The sequence below is a fragment of the Pteropus alecto genome, unplaced genomic scaffold, assembly GCF_000325575.1.
Source record: "Pteropus alecto unplaced genomic scaffold, ASM32557v1 scaffold92, whole genome shotgun sequence".
Classification (NCBI taxonomy): Eukaryota; Metazoa; Chordata; class Mammalia; order Chiroptera; family Pteropodidae; genus Pteropus; species Pteropus alecto.
In genome coordinates this window covers 6,927,610-6,951,864 of record NW_006432447.1, presented here as the reverse complement: position 1 = coordinate 6,951,864, position 24,255 = coordinate 6,927,610, and the positions used below count along the sequence as shown (strand labels likewise).

General features: G+C 45.8%; 1 protein-coding gene and 1 long non-coding RNA gene across 3 annotated transcripts in view; one reads left to right on the top strand and one right to left on the bottom strand.

Moving 5' to 3' along the window:
• The window catches only part of SLCO2A1 (solute carrier organic anion transporter family member 2A1), a 45,444-nt gene extending 34,225 nt beyond the window's left edge, over positions 1 to 11,219 (bottom strand). The window contains exons 1-3 of the mRNA XM_015585852.2: positions 11,184 to 11,219; positions 10,836 to 10,973; positions 3,993 to 4,155 (exon numbers count right to left, since the gene is read on the bottom strand). Of these exons, the coding sequence (XP_015441338.1) occupies positions 3,993 to 4,155; positions 10,836 to 10,973; positions 11,184 to 11,204 (322 nt within the window). The 5' untranslated portion in view covers positions 11,205 to 11,219. The remainder of the gene's footprint in view (positions 1 to 3,992; positions 4,156 to 10,835; positions 10,974 to 11,183) is intronic.
• Positions 11,211 to 20,842, top strand: LOC112475955. Of its 2 annotated transcripts, XR_003044930.1 has the most exons (4): positions 11,211 to 11,375; positions 12,963 to 13,039; positions 14,052 to 17,546; positions 20,129 to 20,842. It is a non-coding gene; the product is annotated as an uncharacterized LOC112475955 (long non-coding RNA). The 2 variants fall into 2 exon arrangements; XR_003044929.1 differs by lacking the exon at positions 20,129 to 20,842 and having other exon boundaries at positions 11,213 to 11,375; positions 14,052 to 18,147.
• The last annotated feature ends 3,413 nt before the right edge of the window (positions 20,843 to 24,255 follow it).

Below are 24,255 nucleotides of genomic sequence, written 5' to 3'. Positions count from 1 at the left end.
AGGAAGTCACCAGGATGTGGCACAGATGAATGAAGCACTAGAAACTGTGAAAGAGAAGTTAAGAGACAAGGAGGCCAGAAACAAAAATGTCTAACATATGTATAAGAGAAGTTATAGGGAAAAGAATGGAGAAAATATGGGTATGAAATATTGGGAACATTTTTGCCTGAGAATTTTTCAGAATTAAAGAAAAACCTTAATCTTTAAAAGAAATAGCATTTCCACACAGATAAATGAAAATTAACCCATACTTAGACATTTTATGGTGGACATGCAGAACAGCAACGAAGAGAGAACATATTAAACACAACTAGAGACAAAAACCAAATACCTAGAAAGAGATGACAATCAGACTGATGGAGAATTTCCAATAGTAAGAGAAGCCAGAGACAGAAGCATGGTATCTTCAAAGTGCTAAGAGGAAACAACTATGAATTTAAAATCCTCTTTATAGCTAAACTATAATTCAAGAGCAAGAGTCAATTAAGACATTACAAACTTAGGGATTTTCTTACTCATGGGACCATCCCCAAAGTAACACTGAAGGATGTTATTCAGGAAAAAGGGGATTAAATCAACAAAGATGAATGAAATGCAAGAAGCAGTGGTGAGCCAAGAAGCACATAAACTTGTGGGTAAATATAAATAAGCACTGACTTATTTACAAATAATGACTAAAATAATAATGACCACTGGGGGGAGGTGGTACAAAAATACTGGTCAACAATACATGGAAGATCCAAGAGGATGATGGACACTAAAACATCCTAGGATCCTTATTTTGTTCTTTTGGAAAATAGAAACATTCATCAGCTTTAGAATTTGTTAAATCATAGGTCGATGTTAAAATATAAGGGTAATGGTGAGGAGTACTGTGCTCATGGAATCTATTGGCAGATTCAACTTAGTGAATACGTCGATTCTCTCCAAATGGATCTATGAATTTAATGCAATTCTTATGAACATTCCAGAGGATTTTTTAAAGCTATAGATAGGCTGATTTTAAAATCTCTATAAAAAGGCAAATGAGTAAGAATAGACAGAACGGTTTTATAAAAGAAGAAAAATTTGAAGGAATCACACTACTTAATTTTAAAGCTTAACTATGAAGCTGCAGTAATAAAGACAGTGTGATATTGGCAAAGGACTAGACACAAAGATCAATGGAACAGAATAGAAAATCTAGAAACAGACGCACACAAATATAGTCAATTAATTTTTTATAATGGTGCAAAAACAATTTAATGGAGAAGAGACGATCTTTTCAACAAATGATGCTAAAAAAACTTAAAACCTATATGCAAAAAATAAAGAGAAAGAACCTTCTAGAAAACCAACTCAAATGGATCATAGATCTAAATGGAAAAATATAAAATCTTTAGAAAAACACATAAGAAAAGATCTTCCTGACCCAAGATTGGGAAAAACATTCTTATGTGGCACTAGACGCATAATCCATAAAATAAAAAAAAATAAATAAATAAACTGAATTTCATCAAGATTAAAAATTTTTGCTTTGCAAGTGACACTGTTAAAAGAATGTAAAAGAGAAGCTAAAGACTGGGAGTAAATATTTGCAAATTTTGTAGCCAACAAAGAATTTGTTTCTAGAAGTTATAAAGAACTCTCAAATTCAACAGTAAGAAGACAAATAACCCAATTGAAAAATGGACACAAGTTTTGAACAGACACTTCACTAAGAAGAATATATGGATGAGTGATAAGCACATGAAAAGATAAGATGTTCAATATCGTAAACCTCTATTTACACAAAAATTCGTACACAAATATGTACAGCAGCCCTATTCATGATAGCTATAAACTGGAAACAACCCAGATGTCTTTCAACAGATGAGTGGATAAACTGTAGCACATCCATACAATGGAATACCACTCGGCCATAAAAAGAAATAAACTAGTGATATATGCACCAACTTGGATGATTTCAAAGGTGTGTGCTGCACGGAAGAATCCAGTCTCAAAATGTTATATACTCTATGTTTCCATTTTTATGATATTCTCAAAACCACAAAACTATAACGATGGAAAATGGATCAGCGGTTGCAGGGACTGGGGAGAGTATGATAATAACAACAGCATGACAAAGTTTTTGGAGTGTTTTGTATCCTGATTGTGGTGGTTACACAAATCTATAAATGTGTTCAAATTTATAGAACCGTGTTATTCTAATGAACATTCCAGAAGGATTTTTCTAAGCTACAGATAAGCTGATTTTAAAATCTCTATAAAAAGGCAAATGAGTAAGAATAGAGAGAACAGTTTTATAAAAGAAGAAAAAATTGGAAGAATCGCACTCCTTAATTTTAAGGCTTAACTATGAAGCTGCAGTAATAAAGACAGCGTGATACAAAAGGTCAATTTTACTTTCTAACCATGTTTTTGATGTTTCAACATAAGGATAACTAATCATGTATAACTTCCAAACCAGTAGGAAGTAAAAATAGGACTAAAGAAATAGGATACAACTTTAGAAGGAGGAAAAGTATACGGATGAGGAATGAGCTTAAGCACACCAGCTATGGGACGGTCGCTACCTCTGGGGACAGAGAGGAGCCAAGAGGGAGTTAATGTCTTATTTCTTTTTTAAAAGACAACCCAAGCATCCATCAATAGGCAAATGGATAAATCAAATATGGCATACCCATAAAATGGCATATTTTTTAGCCATAAAGAAATGAAGTTCAGATATAGGCTACAACATGAACAACCTTTGGAAAACATAATGCTACGTGAAATAAGCCAGATAAAAAAGGACAAATTTTGGATGATTCCATTTACATGGACTATCTAGAACTGCTAAATTCATAGAGACAGCAAGTAAATCAGAAGTTACCAGGGGCTGGGGGAAGGGAGAACGGGGAGGGATTGCTTGATGGGTTTCTGTTTGGGGTTGGCGAAAAAATTTTGGAAATAGTGGTGATAGTTGCATATCATCATGAATGTAATTAATACCACCGAGTTGTATACTTACATTGGTTAAAATGGCAAAATTTATGTTATAAATATTTTACCACAATTCAAAATAATATACCCAAACCATTTAATCGTACACTTTAAATGGGTGAACCATATGGTATGCGAACTGTGGTCTCAATAAGGCTGTTAAAAGAGAAGAAATAAAGAGGTATCTGAAGGAAAACTGCTAAATCTTAATGGTCAGTATGTAGGTGTCTGTTATTTTCTTTACTTTGCTATATTTTGAATTTTTCATATGAGAAAGTAAAATAATTGAAATTTTACAGAGCAATTCAGTGATATTTTGTGCCTATGAATCATGTAAAATCCTCACATATCTCTCTCTGCCACAGGGCGTATCACTAAGAACCAGAGGCTCTGTGTCACAGAAGAGCCACCTGTCTAAGAATCAGGAGACCTGGGTCTGTTCCTCCCGAACTGACTGATGTCCTTGGGAAGTTACTGGACATCTTTGAGAGCCACATTCTCATCTTAGACCTCTTCTCTCTCATTCACAGGTGTCCAGGGGAATCAAATGAGATCATGGTGTAAGTTCATTGTAGCATAGGAATGGTAGACAAATGTAAAAATGTCAGGGTTTAAACATGGGGAAAATCCACGCATCTCATCATGGTCAATGCTTTGACCTTCCTCCTACCAAGCCTATCACAGGCACCGCTCACGAGTGTTCCCACTCATGTGCAGTGGATTGCTCCTGCCTTGAAGCACAGGGAATCACAGAGGATCACAGGGGAGGTGAGCCCCCAGCTGCACGCTCTGTTCTCAGCGAGCCAGAGTGGGGGTAGCTGCTCCACAGAGCCATATATCATTCTGCATGTTCTGACTTTCAGATATGCTTTGGGGAGACACAAAACAATGAAAGCCAAGGAAGCTTTCTGGTGGGAGAGGACAGCATGGCCCAGAGTGGTATCTATTGCTCCGAAGCATCACCACCAACTTTGTGAGATGCTCTCTCATTCTTTATCCCCTCGGAGCAGAGGTTGGAGGCCACTTACCATTGCTGGCCAAGGTGTACTGGTAGGGCTCTGACAGGAAGTGTGGAAGGGTGAGGACGAAGGCACCTGAAGCTAGGAGGAGACCCCCAACACCAATCAGCCGCGGACGGTGCACCCGGCTGCCCAAGTAGCTGACGAAGATGATGAGGATGGCGTTGCTGATCTGCAGAGAGCAGAGGGGCTGAGTGAGACCAGAGGCTGTGTGTTCACCCACCCACAGTGGAGGCCTGAGCTGACTGGACCTCGTCCAGGAGACGCAGAGAGGCAAGGGGCTGCCCAGGGTCAGCTGGGGCTCAGCCTTGCCCGAGAGCCTCACAGAGGGCCAAGCATAGGCAGTTTCAGCTTTCCCGCATTGCCAGAAACGCTTCTCTGTCTCGGTCTTCGAGGCTAGATCAAGGGAAGTATCTAGAGACGACGAAAAATTCATAGCCTTAATTTAAACCATCTTAGGATCAAACCTTTCACGGCAAAATTCAAGGATGCCTCTCAATTCTGCTTGACTTCCAGGAATAACACATGTTCCCTAACTAAACTCTCTAAGGACTTGGGCTTGGTAGGCAAAATAACCACCAAGCAACATGTACTGTCTCACTTTATCATGCAACAACTCTCATTTTTCAGATGACAAAAACTGGAGCTTGGAATAGTAAGTAACTTGCCCATGTCCATCAGGTTAGGAGGCAGCTTGAACGGGGCCTGCCTGTGTCTTAACTAGGCTGGTCTACTGCCGCTTGGAGAAGTGTGTTTCTGCTCCAGCAGCTCTGCTGCTAGCCTGCCCCAGTCCTCCTTGGGTCTGCTTTCACTTCTTTCAATGAGGAACGAGGACAAAAGCAGCCCTAAATCCCTTCCCAGCTGGACACATCAGTAACTCCTTGTTCCTGGTGCTCTTTGGAAGGTGTGTTTTCTGAGCCCCTCCCAGAGCCAATGAAGGGAACCAAAGGCCCCAGCTTGGAGAGCAGGGTCTTAAATGGTAAAACGGGGTGCTGACAGATCTTCTGACCATGACTCCATCCGAAGAGATGACCCTCTGCCCCAGAACATAAGTTCACCTGGAGGAGCCTTGAATGTCGGCACCCATAGCATCCATCCTATCCACACTACAGTCTTCTGGCTGGAAAAGCAAGCGCCCTTGTCTCAGGAAATAGGGGTCAAGGTCTTGGTACGTGGCTCTTGCCAAGATCACCAACAACTTCATCATTGCCAAATCCCCTGGACTGTTCTCAATTCTGTTCTTACTTGATCTCTCAGCACCTTTAGATTCAGTCGACCATTTCTTCCTTCCTGCAACACTTCTTGCACTGTGTCTCCATGACCACCTTCTCCTGGTTTTCTTCCCCCTGCTATTCCTTCTCAGTCTCCTTTGCTGGTTCCTCCTCGCTTCCCTGAACGCTCAACTCTGAGCCCAGTTCCTGCACCTCTGCAATTGTCTCAATAAGCTCATCCAGTCCTGCGGCTCTTACATGCTCTGTATATGCTTCTAATTTCCACAGGTTTAGCATGCCTCAAATCTCATGCCTCATCTTCACCCAGAAACCTAGTCTCCCCTCCCCAGACCTCCTCATCTCAGTAAATGGCACCTCCATCTCACTAGTGGCTCGAGCAAGACATCTGAGCATCAACCTTGACTGCTCTTTTACACTTAAACCCGCCAGACCTTCAATAGCCACCCAGAAGCCAACCACTTCCCACCACCTCCACTGCTATCACCTAAGCCGCCTTCATATCCTGTCTGAATTACTGGGCTCCCAGCTTTCACTCTTGCCTCCTGACAGTCTCTTTTCCACCCGGCAGCCAGAGCGACCCTTTCGAATGCCAGACCATGTTCCTTTTGCTGAAACTCACAATAGTAAAAGGCAAAGTCTGTCCCAGAGCCCACAGAGCCCTGTGGAGCCTGTCCCTGCCCCCCCTTCCTTGTTACCACTCTTATCTGCTCTCCCGCCTCTCCCCATCTCCCTCCCTCCACTCCGGCTACCCTGCCTCCAGCTGTTCTTTGATCGTGGCACAGGCAGTTGCCCTCCTCAAGCCTTTGTACTTGCTGCTCCCTCTGTCTTACACATCCACAGGCTCCCTTCTCATCTAACCTACGTTAGATCTCTGCTCAGATCGAATCTTCTCATTAAGGCCTCCTGTGAAAAAGGAAGGAGATGAGGATGGGTAAAATGGGTAAAGGGGGTCAAAGGTACAAACTTCCAGTTATAAAATAAATAAGTCATGGGGATAGAATGTACAGAATGATGCCTCTAGTTAATAAAGCTGTACTGCATATTTGAAAGTTGCTAAGAGTGTAGAGATTAAAAGTTCTCATCACAAGAAAAATTATTTGTAACCACGTGTGGTGCCGGATGTTGGTGCCGGATGTTAATTAGACTTGTGCCGGATGTTAATTAGACTTATTGTGGCGATCATTTTGCAACATATACAAATATAGAATCATTATGTTGTTACACTGAAACTAATAAAATGTTAAATGTCAAGTATATCTCAGTAAAAAAAGAATGATTGAAATATAACATTTATAATAATTAATAGTAATAATTAAGTTATATTTTAAATACAAAGTATAATTTCGATATTTAATCATTTGAATTATATTTAAATGTACTTCTAATTTTAAAATTAGTTACTTAAAATATAACCACCACTCCCATCCGTGACTTTGTTTTTCTTCATAGCCCTTATCATAATCTGATATACCATGTTTTATTTATTCCTATAAATAAATGTCGTATTTATCATTAGAATGATATATGAGCAGAGACTTTTTTCCCGTCTGTTCATTTATGTTTCCCTAGCACCTAGAACAGTATCTGACACATAGGTGGTACTCATTAAATGTTTGCTGGATAAGAGAAGGAATGAACTAGGAAACAGTAGACTTTCCCAAGAAGAGAACGTCATTGGGCAGGCGACCCCTCCTGCGTGGCCAAGATGGTTATGATGCTTAGAGAAAGGGGGTGTGAAGGTGTGTGAGGTGGCAGCCTCTCCTGATTCAGGAATTTGCTCCAGCCCCTGGCCAGACATGGTTCTAGGACATTCTGAAACTTGTACCTGGAAAAAGGAAACAAAGCTTTTTTCTTAAGCCTCTTAGATTTTATTTCCTTTTTGTTTCCCCATAGTTTTTATGAAATGATTGCAAATATTGGACCTTATAGGCTAAGCTGACTTTAAAAGGTCTGGGTAAGAGATGGGGGACAGAGGGATTCAGGGAGGAAGGACTGGGGTCCCCGCCCATCTGGAGAGGCTCTCCCAGTTCTCTCTCAGAGCCTGCGTTTGTTTCTCGAGGGGAGAGGGGACCTCCAGAGCTGTTAAGGATGATGCTGGCTTAACATCTTGGCTCCCAAACTTTTCTTCAGCAGTGGAATCCCTTTGAAAAGACAATTTTTCTTTAATATATACATTTTTAACTAAAGCTGTTCTAGCTGATGAAGCCTCTGCATTCCAGACCTCAGCTCCTTAGCCCTGAAGTAGTTCCTAAAACGGCTCTGTGGACTTCTCGTTAGACCATCTCAAAGTTGTCACAAAGCTCATTGGTAACACATCCCTGCCCATCAATGTCTCAAACCAAAGAGGCCCCAGGGCAATCTGGTAGGAGGCAGTAAGGGTGGGATATCTCTAGGGTTTCCACTGACTGTGTCTGCTCGGCCCTGGACTTTAAGAATGAGCAAGAGAAGCCGCTGCTTCACAGGGAGCGATGAATGTCTTCTGTCAGCCAAGCTCCTCCAGCTGCTGCTGGTCTTTCACACCCAGCTCTACTCTTCTCTCCACCTCAGCAGCTGGGCCCCCATAAGGCTTCGAGTCTGGGCTGCACAAGATTCACACCCCCTGGAGGCTGGCCGCACACTGGATGCCCAGAGGACCCATCTCCCCTTCCATCAGGCCTGGTTCTCCTCTCTCATCCCTCAGGCTTCTGACAGGCAGCTTCCTGGTGGTCTGTGCTGCCTTCAATCCTACACTCAAGCAGTTGCCAAATCCTGACTTTTCTTTTTTTGAAGTGTTGCTGGGGTCCTTTTCTTCCCCAACCTCTCAAGCCTGGCTTAGTGGCACAGCCTTTTAGTCAGCCAATTTCTGGATAAACTGTCCCCTAACTGTGCTGGCTCCCAGTCCCCTCTTCATCTTCACGAGAGTTCATCTTCATGACACTGTTCATCCTGCCCCAGCTCTGCTCAAGAAGCCATTGCCTACCACAAAAGCTGGGAGCCTCGAGCTTGACCATGAAGGTTCCCTTGATTTAGCTGCCATCTGCTATCCTGGTAAGACCCCTAGTTTACCACTCAGTCAGTTTCTAAATGCTTGGGGAAGAATCAATAGGAAAGTAGAAAGCCTTTTGGCCAAGTTCCTGTCCTGTCTTCTCTACATACTCCCCCCTACCACCACAGACACAGACATGCACACAGACACAGATGTACACACACACAGATCAGAGATATACACTCATAGTCATACACACAAACACAAATACTCAGACACACACAGGCCCAGATACACAGACAGACACATACAGGATTGTTAGGTCCCAGGAAGGAACTTTCTTATGATATCTGTCTCAAACCACACCTACAGGCATTGTTTAAAACCAGATTGTTGAAAAGCTCGCCTAAGTTTAGGGAAGAGAAGATGTAATCCCAAGGTGAATTACTTTCATTTTTTATTGAACTCTATAGCCTGGGGAAGTATTATGCCCCCTTATTTGCCCAATCAACCTCCTGTCGTGTATTCTGCCACATATCCCAACTGGCTATTCTCTGGCCCTTGAAAAATCCAATTGTTCCTGGGCCCCCATTTCCAAGCCTAGGAAAAATATAAATGAAAATTTAACCATGGAAGATCATAGATTTGGCTATCATCTAAGCTGTGGTGGAGGAGAAGATTACCTTACAGCTTTCACATTGATCAGTAGAGGTGCCTAGAACACTGTGTTGAAGGATTCAGATTTTTTTTGCAGGAAAGAGGGCTGTGGTTGATTAGCAATGTCATGGGATGGGACTGTGGTGACACAAATGTCAGAGATTTGTTTTCCCTGTGTCCTTCGTGAGTAAGGACTACATGTGGCAGGGGCCTTATCAAAATCATAGGCCAACATTTAGGAGGGTGCATTCTTTGTGAGGGGCGCCAGGTCCCTGTCTTGTAGGAGAGCATGACCTACATGGAAAGGTAGACCCAGTCACTAGACACACACTCAGATAGAGACACACGTGCGTTCACACACACACACAGACATACAGATAAACACACATACGCACACGGACACACAGAAAGCATTGAAGGCACACATGTGGGCCTGGAAGTTCAGAGGAGACGGTCTGAGGCCCATGAGGCCAGCAAGATGGGCCACAGGGCTATATGTGTGCAGGTACGTGCATATCACAGGTGTGGGGGAATAGCCTACAGCGAGGAGTGTGTGCAGAGAGGGGCACTAAGTAGAAATTCCAGCTATGTGTTTGAAAGACAAGATTTGTGGATACAGAACTGGTGAGGGGTGGTAGGAAAGGTGGGTTGGGGATTCAGAGGGAGGTCTTAGCATGGCAGCTGTCAGACAGACCCGGGCTCAGATGCACGTGGCCAACCTAGGATGGGCCACTTAGGCTTCCGGAGGCAAGTTCTGCCAAGTTCCTGTCCTGTCTTCTCTACATACTCCCCGCTACCACCACAGACACAGACATACACACAGACACGTGGCCAACCCAGGATGGGCCACTTAGGTTTCCGGAGGCGAGTTCCCTTGTCTGGAAAACGTGACTGTGAAGAGACCCCTCTCCTAGGGCTACAGGGTGGGTCTGGCACAAGGGAGGGGATCCTGAGGGGCACCGCTGTGTGGGCCATCGAGGGTCGAGGAGGAGTGAAGGGCAAAGGGGCGATACCAACTAGGAGCAGGCTGGGGGATGGGGAAACTGAAAGGTGGTGGTTGGAGGGGTGGTGTAAGGAGACATCCCTCCTTCTTTTACAGCTCCATCTCAGAAGCTATCTTGGGCAAGCCCCAGTCTCTAAATTAGCATGGACCTGAAGTTCGCTAAGTCAAGAGAAGATCGAATCACACTGCAGAGGAACTGGGCTCCCCGGATGGGGAGGCCACTGCCTTCATCCCAGAACAGTGAGTCTCATGGAAAGAGAAGAGAGAAGCCAGGCCTGGGAGCCCCACTTCCTTGCCTGGAGCCACCAACGCCGCAGCCATGATGGAAGTCTCTGCTCCCTCCCCTGCCACTTTGTCACTGGCTTCCAGTGATTTCTAGCTGACCTGCCCTTGACCTCCCCCCACCAGCCTCTCGGCCTACCCTATCTTCTCTCACTTTGAAGTGCAGTCACTGAGGGTCAGTGTGAAATCCACATTACTGGAAGGGCACAGAGATCTGATCTTTCTGGGAGTCAGAGTCATTGAGCAGCTCTGGGTCCTGTGATGCTCATAAGGCAAGAGCTGCTGGGCAGGGGCTGCATTCCTGGGGCTCAGACTCCTAGGACTGGAAATGGGCAGAGGCCACATAAACTCGTAGATGGTCACAGAACTCAGTTAGAGGCCCAGAGTTTGCGGGTGATGGCCCTGCACACCTCGGGCAAGCCACTGTGCTCACGGAGCCCCAGTGCCCTCCTGTGTCAGGTGGGAGGAGCAGGACACAGCTCGCAGTGCTGTTGCAAGGAGGCCTCGGGTCAGGTGGCACCAGAGGCTCTCAGCTCAGGGCCTGGTGCAGGGATGCCTCGGGAAAGTAGCTGCTTCCACCACGCCCGTTGCATCTGGCTGTCTCATTTCCCCATGTGTCCGTCCCAGCTCCCCATTCCTCTGTCCCTCCTGGAGCCTCCTCCCAGATTCCGTGGTCAGGGGTTGGGTCTGATGGACCAGAACCTCCTGCTTACCTCATTCAAGCTGGAAATGAGACCCGAGGAAGAACTGGAGAGGCCAAAGCGCTTCTCGATGGTGGTGAGGCTGCTTTTGAAGTAGGCGCTGTACAGGAGCTGGCAGAGCTGCAGAAGGCCGTGGCAGAGCACGAACACCTGCGGGAAGACACCTTAGCCCGTGAGGACCCTGGACGCTGAGCCCTGGCTGCCCACCTGGGCCTTCTATTATTTCCTGTCTGTTTCCTCACTTGTTACTTTATCAGGTGATCCATCCGAAGGATAAAATGCCATTGTTGTTATACCAGTGTCTCACCCTGGACTCACTCAGTGAGTCCCAGCCATTCCTATCATTCTTACCATTCTTACCATTCTTATCACTGCTGCCATAAATGGCCCCCAAAGCCACAGGGTCGGAGAAGCACCCCCAGGTAAAGGCCTGATTAATCAGCTGAGCCACTTGAATTGTTTTCTAATAGCATCCCAGTGCCCTGCAGGCTGCTGCTCTGTCCTCCCTCCTGTGTCCTAGGAGGGCCGAAGTTCACTCTCCAGCCAACTCAGGTAACTCCCAAGGGTACTAACAAGCCCTAAGCCACCTTGCTCCACTCCCTTGGACTTGTTCTCCATTCCCCTGCCCCCAGCAACACCCATCCAGCAAGACTCACCTCTAATATCCCAATGACACACCATGAGGGGTTCCCAAACCACCCGGTGTGAATGAATGTCCCCAAGCTTATTATCACCTCTTACCAGGGGTATCTGTGGTTTGAATGAATGTCCCCAAGCTTAGTATCACCTCTTACCAGGGGTATCGGTGATTATGCTGGCTCCTCCCCTGATGGATGATAACAATAAACAGAGGGCCCAGGCCATTGTCTCTGCATCTCATTCTGCCCCATATAGCTTGTCCTATGGGTATGAGTAAATGTGAATTCTGTGGTTGATGGGGACAGATACACAGCAGGAAGGATGGAGAGGGATTTGTGGCATCTGAAACCTGCTCTAGGCTGAGCTCTGGGCCTTCCTATGTCCTCGGCTGTTGAGCTGGGCTGGGGCAGGCTCAGAGCCAGAAGTCCCACCTCCCCAGGTCCCCCAGAAGAGGCCCCTCCTGGAAATTGGACTTTTCCTCCAGGGAAGGGTGGGGGCTGTTACGCTTCAGAGTCTGCCAAAGTCTTTCTCTTAATTGAAGGGCTGGCATCTCAGGAGACCAACTGGGGCTCCACCTTTGTTTCTGTTTCTTACAAAGCTGATCCTGCCCCCTCTGAGAAGTGAGGTGGCCACGTGGGCTCAGGACAGGTGGCCATTCCAGGCTGTGGAATCAGAGCTGACATTCCTTCTTCTACCCGCCAGGGCAGAGCCTTTGTGAGGCCAGCCTGGGGCTCCTGACAGGGCCCAGTGCTGTCTGCTCATGCATCCATATTTGCAGCCTCTAAGTCCCAGGAGGGCATCACATCCGCAAAACCAGACACCTCTCCAAACTGCTCCCTGTCCTGGGCCCACATGGGCACCTTGCTCCTCACCAGTGGAAGGACACTTGTCCACCTGGAGGCAGAGGCAGCACCCCCTAGGGAGGCTTTACCTTTCTTTGTTTCATATGTTAGAATTCTTAATATTTCACGATAAAGGTATTTGTGAAAACGATTTAGTCTCACTCTCTTTTACGAACGGGGGAACGAAAGGCCGGAGAGGTGGAACCCGAGTGCCTCGCAGAGCAGCCTGCATGGAGCAGGCATTCTGGGCTTAGGTGTCACCCTCGAGATGCCCAAGTGGATAGTTCCGGATCTGCCTCTCACACCACAGAGCAACCTCAGCCGGTTCCTGCTCTTTCGGGTGGGCCCAGGGTTTCCCCAGCTGTGGGATAACTAGGCTGACTTGGTAGTTCTTAACTTAGCTTTGATTCATTATCACCTGCTATGTGAGTGTGGTGAGTTCTTTGTAATAAAGAGGCCAGGCCTGACTGAATCAAAATCGGTGGAAGTAAAGCCCCAAATGTGTTATTTGGATACACTCCTCCTGCAGGATCTGATGATCAAAGCAGGTTCCAATGAGACTAGAGGACGCGTTCTGGCTCTGACCATTTGTGTGCAGAGGGCAACGTGTGACGATTAGGAAAAGAAAATCAAGCCACAAACATTCTCTAATCTCTAGGAGTTTCCGCTAGAAGATAGAGAAGAAAACAGGAGCCGTGGACCAGCTTCAGAGGAAGTGGAAGGCGACTCGCTCAGGTCAGATGGTTTCTGTGGACACAGGGCATCAGAGCGCGCTCAAGCCCAGGGTCCCTGGTCCAGACCAGATCCAGGAAAGAGGGGATTTGGTCTCGGATGCCTTGCCAGATCTTCTTCTTCTGGCCATCCCTTAAAAGCTAGTGCCCCCAAACTCTGTTTATTGTCCCCTTCTCTGGACATGGCCCCCTTTCTGCCCACGTGCATTGGAAATCCCATTCGCGATGCTCACACCTCAGTCCCTCATCCAGAACTTTCCCCAGAGCTTCACATTCAAGTCCATTCCACTCTCTGCTGGATGTGTCCATGTGGGCGCTCTCAGACCCCTCAGACCAATCACTTCCTAAATGGGGTTCATTGTCCTCCCCCACAAACCTCTCCCATTTTTCTTCACGCCCATCACCTTCACTTAGTTCCCCGAACCAGAAACTGGGAATCCTAGATGCCCCGATTCCTTCACCCCTGGGATTTGGCACCACTGCTAAGCCCTGTGATTTCTTCTCGACCTGCCCTTCGCCTCCAGGTCGCGCCCTCCCTCAGGGCCCTCCTCTCTCCCCTGGATTCCTCAGCGGACTCTCACAGGTCTCCTCCCTGCCCCATCAAACCTCCCATCCCACCACTTCAAAAAGCGCTTTCTCAAACACACATGTGAGCAGGTGACACACAAATTAACATCTCTCACTGGCTCCCCACTTCTTATAAGATAAAAACCAATGTTCTTGACATGGTATCCAAAACGCTACAGGTCTTGCCTGACACTTTGGCTCCATATTTTGTTGTGGCCGATTGTATTTTACATAATGGCTATACCATTATCTCTTGTCCTATGCATAGCTCTTACAATATGACAATAAAAAAGGGGAGTCTCTGTTCTCTCCCCTTCGATATGGGACAGTCTTAGCTACTTACTTCTAATGAAGAGAGTGGGGCAGATGATGCCATGTGACCTCTGAGGCTAAGTCTTGAAAGTTTAAATAGAGACTCCACCTGACTCTTTCTCTCTTGGGACCCTTAGAACCAAGACGTCACATTGTAAGGAAGCCCAGTCCTTCCTACTCGTGGAGGGGACACAGACTGGTGTTCTAGCTGACAACTCCAGCTAAAGTTTCAGCCTGCCACCAATGTCATGTTACTGAGTGAGCCTTCGGAGAATTCCAGCCCCAGCCGTCAATACCAACTGGAGCAGACATGAGCTATCCCCACCAAGCCTTAGAAAGGTGGCAGATTCATGAGCAAACTAAATGCTGTCATTGTTAAGCGCTAAGTTGGGGGTTGCTTTGTTACACAGCACTAGAGAGCTGCAAAACCTGTTGCTGTACTCCTTGTCCTTCAAACTTTTCAAGGTCATACTACTTAAGTTCCCCACAGTACACATTCATTTCCTGTGTCTCTGCTCACATTCTGCAGAATGTGAAGAATCATCTTCCCTTTCTTTGTCGGGATAACTCCTCCTTGCCTTTCAGGGGCCCCCTTGCCCAGCATGGAGCTCAGTTATGTGTCTAGTTCCAGGTTGTTTCTAAAACCCCAGCACCCTGTTGCTGACCTCTGCACAGAGGCATCTTGGTAGGTTGACACATGGCTGGCATTAACTGGCAGCATCCGTCAGAGGAGTGAGGGCTGTCATCACAGCCTTGGGGAGAGACAATGAGGGCTGGACCAAATGCGGAGGCAGTGGGGGTTTGGGAAGGTTGAGTTGACAAGGCTGCTGCTGAATGGAGCTGGAAGAAAAGGGGCAGTGTTCCAGTCTGAGGGCCAGGAAGGGGGCGAGGTCATGTGTGGAGACAGGGAGCCCAGAAAGAGGAAAGTATTTGGAGAGGGAGGACAGTTTTAGAACACCTGAGTTTCTGAGCATAAAGCTCATAAAAGACCAGTCTCCCTTTAACAAATTAGTAATGAATTAACAGGAGTGACTAATCTCTCTACCAAATTCCTCAGCAGTCTCATGAGAGGAAGGTGAGGACGGCAGGAGAAAAAAAATCTGTCTCTGATCTTTTCCTGAAAGATATGCCTTTGCTCTTTCCAGTAAACACAGAAATTCCCCATTTTCTCCCCCCAGATACTAGGTGGAAGACTCCACCTAAAGTCAGCTGGCACCTTTCCACATCCCACATCCTTTCACAGAACCAGCACTACCACCAGCTTTGGGCTGCTGCAGCCCTGTCAGGTCTGGGTGCCTGTGGGTGCCCTGGCAGAAGTGCTGGCATATGTCTGGGCCGCCAGGTTCCAGTGGACTCGCCAGATGGAGAGGAATGAGATACATGGTTGCGAGGGAGGGGGCGGGAGAAAACGCCACGAAAAGAGAAAGAAGTAGATGGATGGGACCAGCAGAGCTTTCTGGCTAAAGCCACTCAGGGTCACAGCCATCTGGCACCACCTACTGAGCTATGTGGACAAGACCCTGAGACCATGACCCAGGCTGCTCAAACTTACCAAGTACCGCCCAGCATGGGGTTTAAGAGTACATGTAGATGGACTGGTGGGAGAAGGAAAAGCTTTGCCAGTTGCATTGCAAGCCACCTTCCACCATCATTTAGACAATATAGTGTTATAGGTTTTGATGGTTTGGGTTTAGAAGTCAAACGAGCCTAGGTTCAAATCCTGACTCTGTGAGGAATGGCCTGACCTTGGGCTACATATTTGACCTCTCTGACAGCGGTTTCCCCACTAGCAAATGGGAGCTATCCTTTTACCAACTGTGCCAAAGAGCCAAGAAAGGCTGAAAAGATGCTGATAACACCTGTTCACATTGCTGTCGTGAGGCTTCCATGAGAGAGTGTGTCCAAAGCACTTGGTACCCTGCCTGGCCCACATACTGAGGGATATTTATTAAGCTGTGGCTTCCTCCACTCCCTCCTCTTGACCAAGTCACTGAACCTAAAGAGGTTGCTTTCAATTCCCCTGTGGCATGAGAACTCTAGAAGAGAAGTCCCCACAGTGTGTTACGCAGAACACCACTGGCTCGAGATGCCCAAGCTGAAAGGATTCCCAGGAGAAAAAGTTTGGAAAACTGCATAGTATAATCTTCCCTTGTGAATATGTATAATTCACATTAGCATAATAAGGTTTTAAGATAATAATAATATCACAATAAACCTTCAGTAAAGACCTGCTTAATTTTGTTTTACCCAAATTCCTCCATACGTCTTTAACCGTGGAACACCCCCCAATACCTACACTTGTAAAAAGTTTTATTTAACAGGTATTAGTATTTTGCAAAATATACTTTAGGGAGGGTCACCTGTCCCTTTTTGAAAGCAGCTTATGGTAGAATCTGAGTCTTGTGGGGAAGAAAGAGAAAGAAAACAAAGATTTATAGATATACACATTTTTCATATGGGCTGTATTATCTTCTTTAAAATAGCACACTGCCGTTTTCTATCTCCTCATGCTACTTCTTTTCTTTTTCGATGCCTTATTGCGTCCTAAAATTGCATCATGCATTTGATTTCTCACTTACTGACATCTCCCCCCACAAGAATGCAGATATCACAGAGGAAAGATGATGTGTTTTTCAGGACACTACATCCCTCGTCCATAATCAGGGCTCAATAGCTGTCCGGTGAATGAATGACTTTAAATACCCAACGGATGAACCTGTGTTCCAGAATATATGTCCATCAAAGTAGCTGTTTGGGAAGAGAAACCACAAAATGACAAGGCACACAAACAGCTTTTGTGAGCTTACTCGCTCCACTTATTTACTTGGCTCAAATCATATTGGGGTATTTCTAAACCCAAACTCAAAAGTTAAAATTTTGCATTTATGTAGGAAGGTACTTTCTGGAGTAGTAAAAATATTTTATATTTTGATTGTGGTATATACATTTGTCAAAACTCATCAGTCATTTAAAATCTGTGCACTTTATTACACGTAAACTATACCTCAATAAAGTCAATCTAAGGAAAAAAATTAATTTAAAAAAGATTTTGCAAACATAAAGTATTCAAAAGTCTTCTGAAGCTTTGAAAGGAATTCCATGGTGGTTTTTTGTTGTTGTTACTGTTGTTGTTGTTGTTTTGTATCATGAACATTGACAACATCATTGAAATAAAGTTATTTATTCAATGGGCTCATTTTGAAAGGGTCAAAACCCAGATAAAGATCAAGAGTGTGTGTATGTGGGGGGCTACTATAAACAACTAAGGGTGTGTGTGTGTGTGTGTGTGTGTGTTACAACTACCCATGTCTTCAGGCACATCTTGTAGAAGGAAGCTTGAAGAGAAAGCTAATACCAGGGAACAACATTCTTGCAGGGCGTGGTGGGCAGGAAGTTCTTGGACTTCAGATGCTAATGCTTTAGTTCCATTCTTTCTCTAATCCTAAGGAACACGAAGAGGAAGTTCAGGGAGGAAGGAAGCAGGGAAATTGGAGTGGTTATGAAGATCCTTTTTCTAATAAAGAGAAATGTTTTTCCACCTGTGCCAAAGGGCTAAGAAAAGCTAAAAAGATGCTGAGATGCCACGTGAAGCTTCGGAGTGGGGCCCCCAAACCCAGCCATGCTTCAGAAATGTAAGTAATACCATGAAGGGAAAACCACAAGGACCAGGAGAGAAAGCTTCACAGCTCAGGATGAATGAGAAAGGGTCAAAGCGCAGCCTAGACCTGGTTTCCTTTGCTCTACATGTGCATGACCCTCTTTTCCAAACTAAACATTGGAACTATGATCTGAGGCATCTAATCACGGTTATAGGTAAGATAAGAAGGCAAATTCTTGCTGTTGAGTCGATCGGGTTGGACAGACAGAAGCCAGCTGCTAATACTTAGATAAGTTCCCCCGAAGACACCCCCACTAGGGAGACCAATCATATTAGGGAACCTAGAATCGCTAACCTTAGACTCACTTACAAGAGCTGAGAGTCTTTCCCCCTTGGCTCCACACGCGTAGTCACGCTCAGTACATCTGTGTGAGCTTTCTTCATTATAATGCTAAAGAGCACACCCAAAGGCAGAGGTTTAACATGCTTATGGGGCATGTGACACATGAAAAAGCATGTAGTCACACTGTGCAAGCGCCAAGAAACCTCCGCCTCTACACGCCTAGACATGGTTCTCTTCCTGCTTAGCACCTTTTAAAAACCCTGCCCCAGCTTCCATCAGAGAACCACCCGTTTTCTACTTCCCACGGTGTTGGTTTCCTTTTGCACAAGCTTGAGAAAACTTTCTCTTTGCCTATGTTGGTATCTGGCGATCTCTCTTGATTTCCATCCTGGGAGAGCGCAAGAACTCATGGCACCGGTAACATAGGGACGCTGGGCAGAAGTTCTGAAATGTGATCTTCATAGGGTTCTTACTTGTTTAACCACTGATTCTGCTGTCAATCAACATTGATTCTGTCCACATGCACCCTGGGGAAGGCGAAGCTCTGGGATGTGACATCTCTGAGATAATTTAATGTACTGAGGGATCCCAGGAGTGGGAAGAAAACCATTCGTGAGCAGGAGATGGGGCTGGACTGAGGCACAGGCTGTGACCTCCTAGTTTGGACAACTGCTTCTATCCATAAATGGCCGCTGTCAGCAACCTGAATGGAACTATTCTTCAGAAAGGAGGAAGAGAGAAAGGGAGGGAAGAAAAAGGAAGAAAAAGAGGGAGAGAGGGAGGGAGAGAGAAGAAATAGAAAAGAAGAGCCAGTGAAACCTTATTGTCACCTTCCCCAGCAATGCAGGGAGAGTTCAGTGTGTGCCGAGGGCCAATCTATATAGTTCTCTGAGTGAGGAAGGAGACTCCAAGGTGCCTGCCTCTTGCTTTAGATCATCCAACCTCTATGAGTCAAATCTGGCCCCAGAGTCCATTCCGTTCCTTCTGTCTCTAGGCTGGACCTGACTGCACCCAGAGAGGCAGGACCACCTCTGAGGCTCACACATCTCTTGGGACAACCCCATGGGTCTGAGGAATACTTGGCATTTGGAAGCTCTTTTTCACAGTCAACTAGAATCCCTTCTATGTCATCATAAATCCATTTAGACTTCTTTTCACTGTTTCATTGTCTTCCCTTTATTTTGAATCAATGTATTACATACATATATTTTAAAAATCAAGTTATATGGAAGGGCTTAGAATGATGAGGCTCAGCCCTGCATTCAGCTCAAGCCTACCACCAGTAGGGCAGGTCAAGGACCCACGAATCCTTCCCCAGAATGCATGTGGACAAAATCAGTGTTGGTTGACAGTAGAATCAGTGGTTAAACAGGTAATAACCCTAGGAAGATCGCATTTCAGAACTTCTGCCTGGTGTCCCTATGTTACCAGCACCGTGGGTTCTGTTCTTAGTTCTTCTGTTGATTACGTGCACACAACTCAAAACCATATGTTGTTCTACAATTTCTGGATTTATCAGTTTAGAACACATATCATTGTAGAAGAGGGTTCAGCTCTCCTGTCCTTAGATCTCCCACCCCTCTCTCTACTCCTCCCAACTTGTAATTGTCCTATTAGTATTTGTATCATTATTGTATCGCCTCACTTTGTGGCAAGCAACCTGGGAGTGAGGAGCGGGGTTTCCTCCTTGGTGTACAGATCCTCACGAGCCGACTTTTTCATCTACTCATAATCTCTCTCTCTCTCTCTTTCTTCTTTCTGTTATTGCTTTTTACGACTTTTTATTCATTAGTTTCATTATAATGAAAGTGTTGTAGATGAGGGAAGACAAACACGTGTTTAGTTGGCCACCTTGAATTATAAACCCAATCTATTTCCTGATGCTAAGTCTGGCAAACGACTTAATTCTGCCCCCTCCTTTCCAATGGGAAAACATAGTATATGCTTATAGGTGGACTAAGTAGTCAAACCAAAACGTGTACCCAAGTCCTTCTCCACAACCCTCTCTCCCATCGCCCTACACTCATGCATCCTAATACTTCATTTATTTGACTAGAATCTTCCAAAGTGCTTGTGTTACTGAACTCAAGGGGTTCAGTGCTTGGGGCGTTCTAGTCAAGAATGAGACATGACTATCACTGAATAGTTTTATTTACTTGTAGCAAGTAAAGGAGACAGAGGATTCATACCCAAAGCTCTGTCTCTCCGAAGGGAGGTTTAGCCATTGCTTATATAAACTATTTGGGTAATTACTGTTGATTTCTTCTTTGCAGTTATCAAGTTGGGTTCCTGTCACACTTATCCAGTTTACAACTGTGTCTGTAAAGTACTGTGTTGCAATACACTTTGCAAGAACAGCATTTGGTAAGAGCCACCCAGACCTTGAGACCCTGGTCCTAGCTAACAGTTGGCATGTCTCCAACAGAAGGCATGTGGTCAGAGAACGGTGCTGGCTCCCGGTGTCTCCCCATCTTCACTTATACTTCTGTTTTTCAGTGTCTCTACCCTCATAGCCCACTCCCAGTCCTGGTTGGCAGTTCACCAAATAGAGAACCAGGAGGTGAGGCTTGGGCCTCAAGAAGCCTTAATACAATGAGGCAAAGAGGAGAACTCAGAAAGGGTGATTTCTGGCTGCTTTCCAGTGGCCTCGGAGATGCAGGCATCTGAAAGGGGAGGCGGGTGCCTGGGATGGCTCCTTTGAGGCCCACCTGAGGGACTCTCAGAGCTGGAAGGGAGAAGGGGATACTTGTTCCATGTTCTGATGAAAGAAGAAAGAACCAAAGCAAAGACTCAGATGTGTCCTGGAATTACTTCACCTACGGAGCCAGTTTACCCCTCCCGTACCTTCTGCAGGGTGTGGCTTTGGATCCAAACCATGGCCAGGTGGCCCCAAAGGGGAATGTCCCTTTTAAGAAGTGATTCAGGAAATCAAATATGTTCCCATGCAGGAAGAATGCCTGAACAAGATAAAAGTTCAGAGATTCAAAATAGCCAGCCTAGGGTCAAAGTTGGTGGTATTCTTAGCAGCGATAATAAAAGGTATCTTTATATTATTATGTACTAGAAAAAGCCTTTAATAAGACAGGGTCCTGGGGGCTTGGGAAGTATAAAAATCAAAACACTCTAAGAAGAAAAACATAGACTTCCATCACAGCTTCCTTGTTCCCTAAAAGGGAAGAAGCCAGGCTGCAGAGTGGGAACTGGGAGGAGAGGTCAGTTGAACGAGACCCTTAACAGTTCTCTACTGCCCAGTATAATTGTTCTCTCCAACACCCGCTTGTCAGCCTCTACTGTTTACAAAGTGACTGACCTTACTGTCTGTCAGGGTTCTCCTCATATGACCAAGAAAGATCTCTCTTTGTGGCCTGTGAGAGCTGCTTCAGGGAGAGAGCTGGAGCCTCCGTGGAGGCCAGGAGGCCATAGGAAACCACAGCAGGCACAGAGGAGCACCAGGCTGAAGTCAACTCTCTCCTACCTTTCCACGGCCTGGGGAGGTCCCAGCCAAGGTGTCTCTCTCGGAGCCAGATCTCAAAGAAATTGGATTAGACCAAAATCTCTCAGCCATTTCTTAGTTAGTCCACTCAGCACAGATAAAACGTCACCTGAAGACCTCTCTGTAAGAAAAATTAAAATAGCCACTGGCAGTCTCAATCTACAATATTCTGTTGTTTTTTGTTATTTTGTGCATTTGTATTTGGTATTATTATGAGTTAGGAAAAAAGGCCTTTGAGAAGATAGAATCCTGGGGACCCTTAGAAGTATAAAGATCAAAACCACCTCTAAAGAAACACATGGATTTCCGCTGCAGTGTCCTTGTTTGAAGGGATACAGGGCATGTAAAAGAAAGTAGATGAGCTTTTCCAGCTCCTAACACTAGTAATCCTCAAACACTTTTAGTTGTGGTTGTTTGCATTTCGTTTTGTTTTCTTCCTAGTGGTGCGTGTCTGAAGCTCAGCCCTAGAGATGGAGAAGGCAGATGTCTGGATTGACCCGGTGACATTTGTGAGGAAAGACGAAATGAAAGAGCAAAGGGTGACAGACTATCTGAGGTGAACAGGATCTGCAGTCTGGGCTTTAGAAATAACAGATTTAAAAAAAAATTTCCGGAAGAGCTGAAACATGAGCACACGAGATCTAGACAAATTTATCTGATTAGCTAGAAGCATGGTGCTCAAGGTTTCCCAGAAATAGAAAAACTTTGAACCAAAATTATCATTGACATTTATATAAATATGTGTCCAAATTCTTCTTCAGAAATCCCCAATTCCTTTTTTTGAAATCAGAAAAACTTTCCTTCATGGAACAACACAAGTGCCACGTGTCTGTTTTTGGAGTTGGCACAGAGTAATTTGTTAGGTTGTAATAAGTATCCATTAGGAAAACTGCTCTGAATCCATTTATGGCAGGAAAAGAACATTCAGACTATATTAATATGGAAACGTCATCTATTTTATATTCTTCCAATTCTTTGCAGTAATGAGATGGGATGTTAATATTTTCCCTCGCCCTACCAAAATAGATTGTAAAGTCCTTGCAGAAATAGGTTTTTTTCCCCCTCTACTGTATCCCTTACTCTCCCCCAAAAAGTTCTGGAGGCTAGTAAATTACTTAGCAAAGCCTTGTAAACTTTTTCACTTTTGTCAGAATTATGCCCAGGGCCAACTCCCCATCAGAGCTCCCAAACATCCCCGTCTGGAGAAATGAAACTCTGGACCCATCTTAGATCTTGGTCTTGCCTGAATGTTAGCAGAAAAGAGAACAAGCGGTGACAGGGGAGGGTGTCTGGGTATTCCCCTGGGGCCACCAGTGAGGAGACAGAGGAGGGAACAGATGGGTGCCCTGGCAGGACGAGGAAGGAGGCCTCGCCCAGGAAAACCCCTGGCCCAGGCAGCCTGTATCCACACTCTACCAGCTTGGCCTCAGCAGCAGCAGCTCCGGGAAGACCATCTCACCGCCCCCCTCAGAGGCTGCTGTATTCTTGAGAAACCACAGCACACCCAGTCCGCTCTATGCCACAGTAGAGGGCTCTATGCCACAGTAGAGGGCTGAGAATAAAGCTTTGAGAACCTGCACTCGAGTCAACAACAGCCAACACTTGAGAGGAGAGTGAGCAGCCTGCAACCACAGCACACCCAGTCCGCTCTATGCCACAGTGGAGGGCTGAGAATAAAGCTTTGAGAACCTGCACTAGAGTCAACAACAGCCGACGCTTGAGAGGAGGGTGAGCAGCCTTCCCACCATGAGAGGCCAAGGTATGGACGTGTGTGGACGCCTGTTGACTTTGATCCCAGCCATGACGGTATGAGAGGCCAAGGTATGGACGTGTGTGGACGCCTGATGACTTTGACCCCAGGGCTCTGCTTATTGTCAGCACTGTCCCCTCTCACTGCTCTGATTTTAGAGACCCTCCTGAGGCTACAGCACTCTGGAGTTGCATAGACTTGCAACAGATGTGTGGTTCATCCTTCAGCCTACCGTTCATACCGCACGTGATCACAGAGATGGGAATCCTCTGTAACAGGCCTGTCACTGGCAGAGAACCATTTTCCTGCATGAGAACATTCTCACGCAGTGTCCTGGGCACCTTAGCATTCTCTTACCTGTGGAGGGACCCAGGATTCATAACCACAAGCTGTCTTTACTCCCTCCCAAGATCTTATTCCAAAATGGTATGGCAGTCCTCTAAAGACTCGGTCCCATGCGGAGCAGGGCCTTGGCAGCCAGGGTAAGATGTTCAGGAGAAAAAAAGAAAAGTCCGACCTGCAACAGAGCAGATGACCCCACACAGGGGCATACTTCTCTGTTCATTCCCCCTCTCTGTTTTTCTGGTGCAAGGTGGAAAGATAGGAGGAGGAAAAGGCTCTTTGTCCAACGTCTAAATTTCTATCTTTCATCAGATACCTCAAGAGAATGAAATGTCCTTCCTAAGTGCTAAGCTATGAGCGCAATTCCTGATTCCAGCACTTGATCTCCTGTCGAGTGTAGGAGGGTCATGTAACCTGGTAGTCTTGGTTTCCCCATTGACTGATGACAGTCAAAATACCCAGGATATGGATCCAAAGGATTACGCGGCCTGCAGATCACTCTGGGCAGAGAAGCAGAGACATCTGTCCTTACCATGCCCCCTAGGCCTCCACTTTACCTCCCACAACCCCCTCTCCCCTCCAGGCCCGCAGGGGGTCTCTCGGCGCTCTTTGTTATGGTCCTCATGACTGATCTCATGTCCATCTCTACACTCTTCCCTCTGCCTCTGAAGCTCAAAGCAAAATGCTGAGCACATTCTTTACCACCTACGCTGCCCTTACCCTGCGTGCAGGGTATTATGGGTCGATTCATGTCCTCCAAAAAGATATGTTGAAGCCCATACTGCTAGTACCTGTGAATGTGACATTATTTGGAA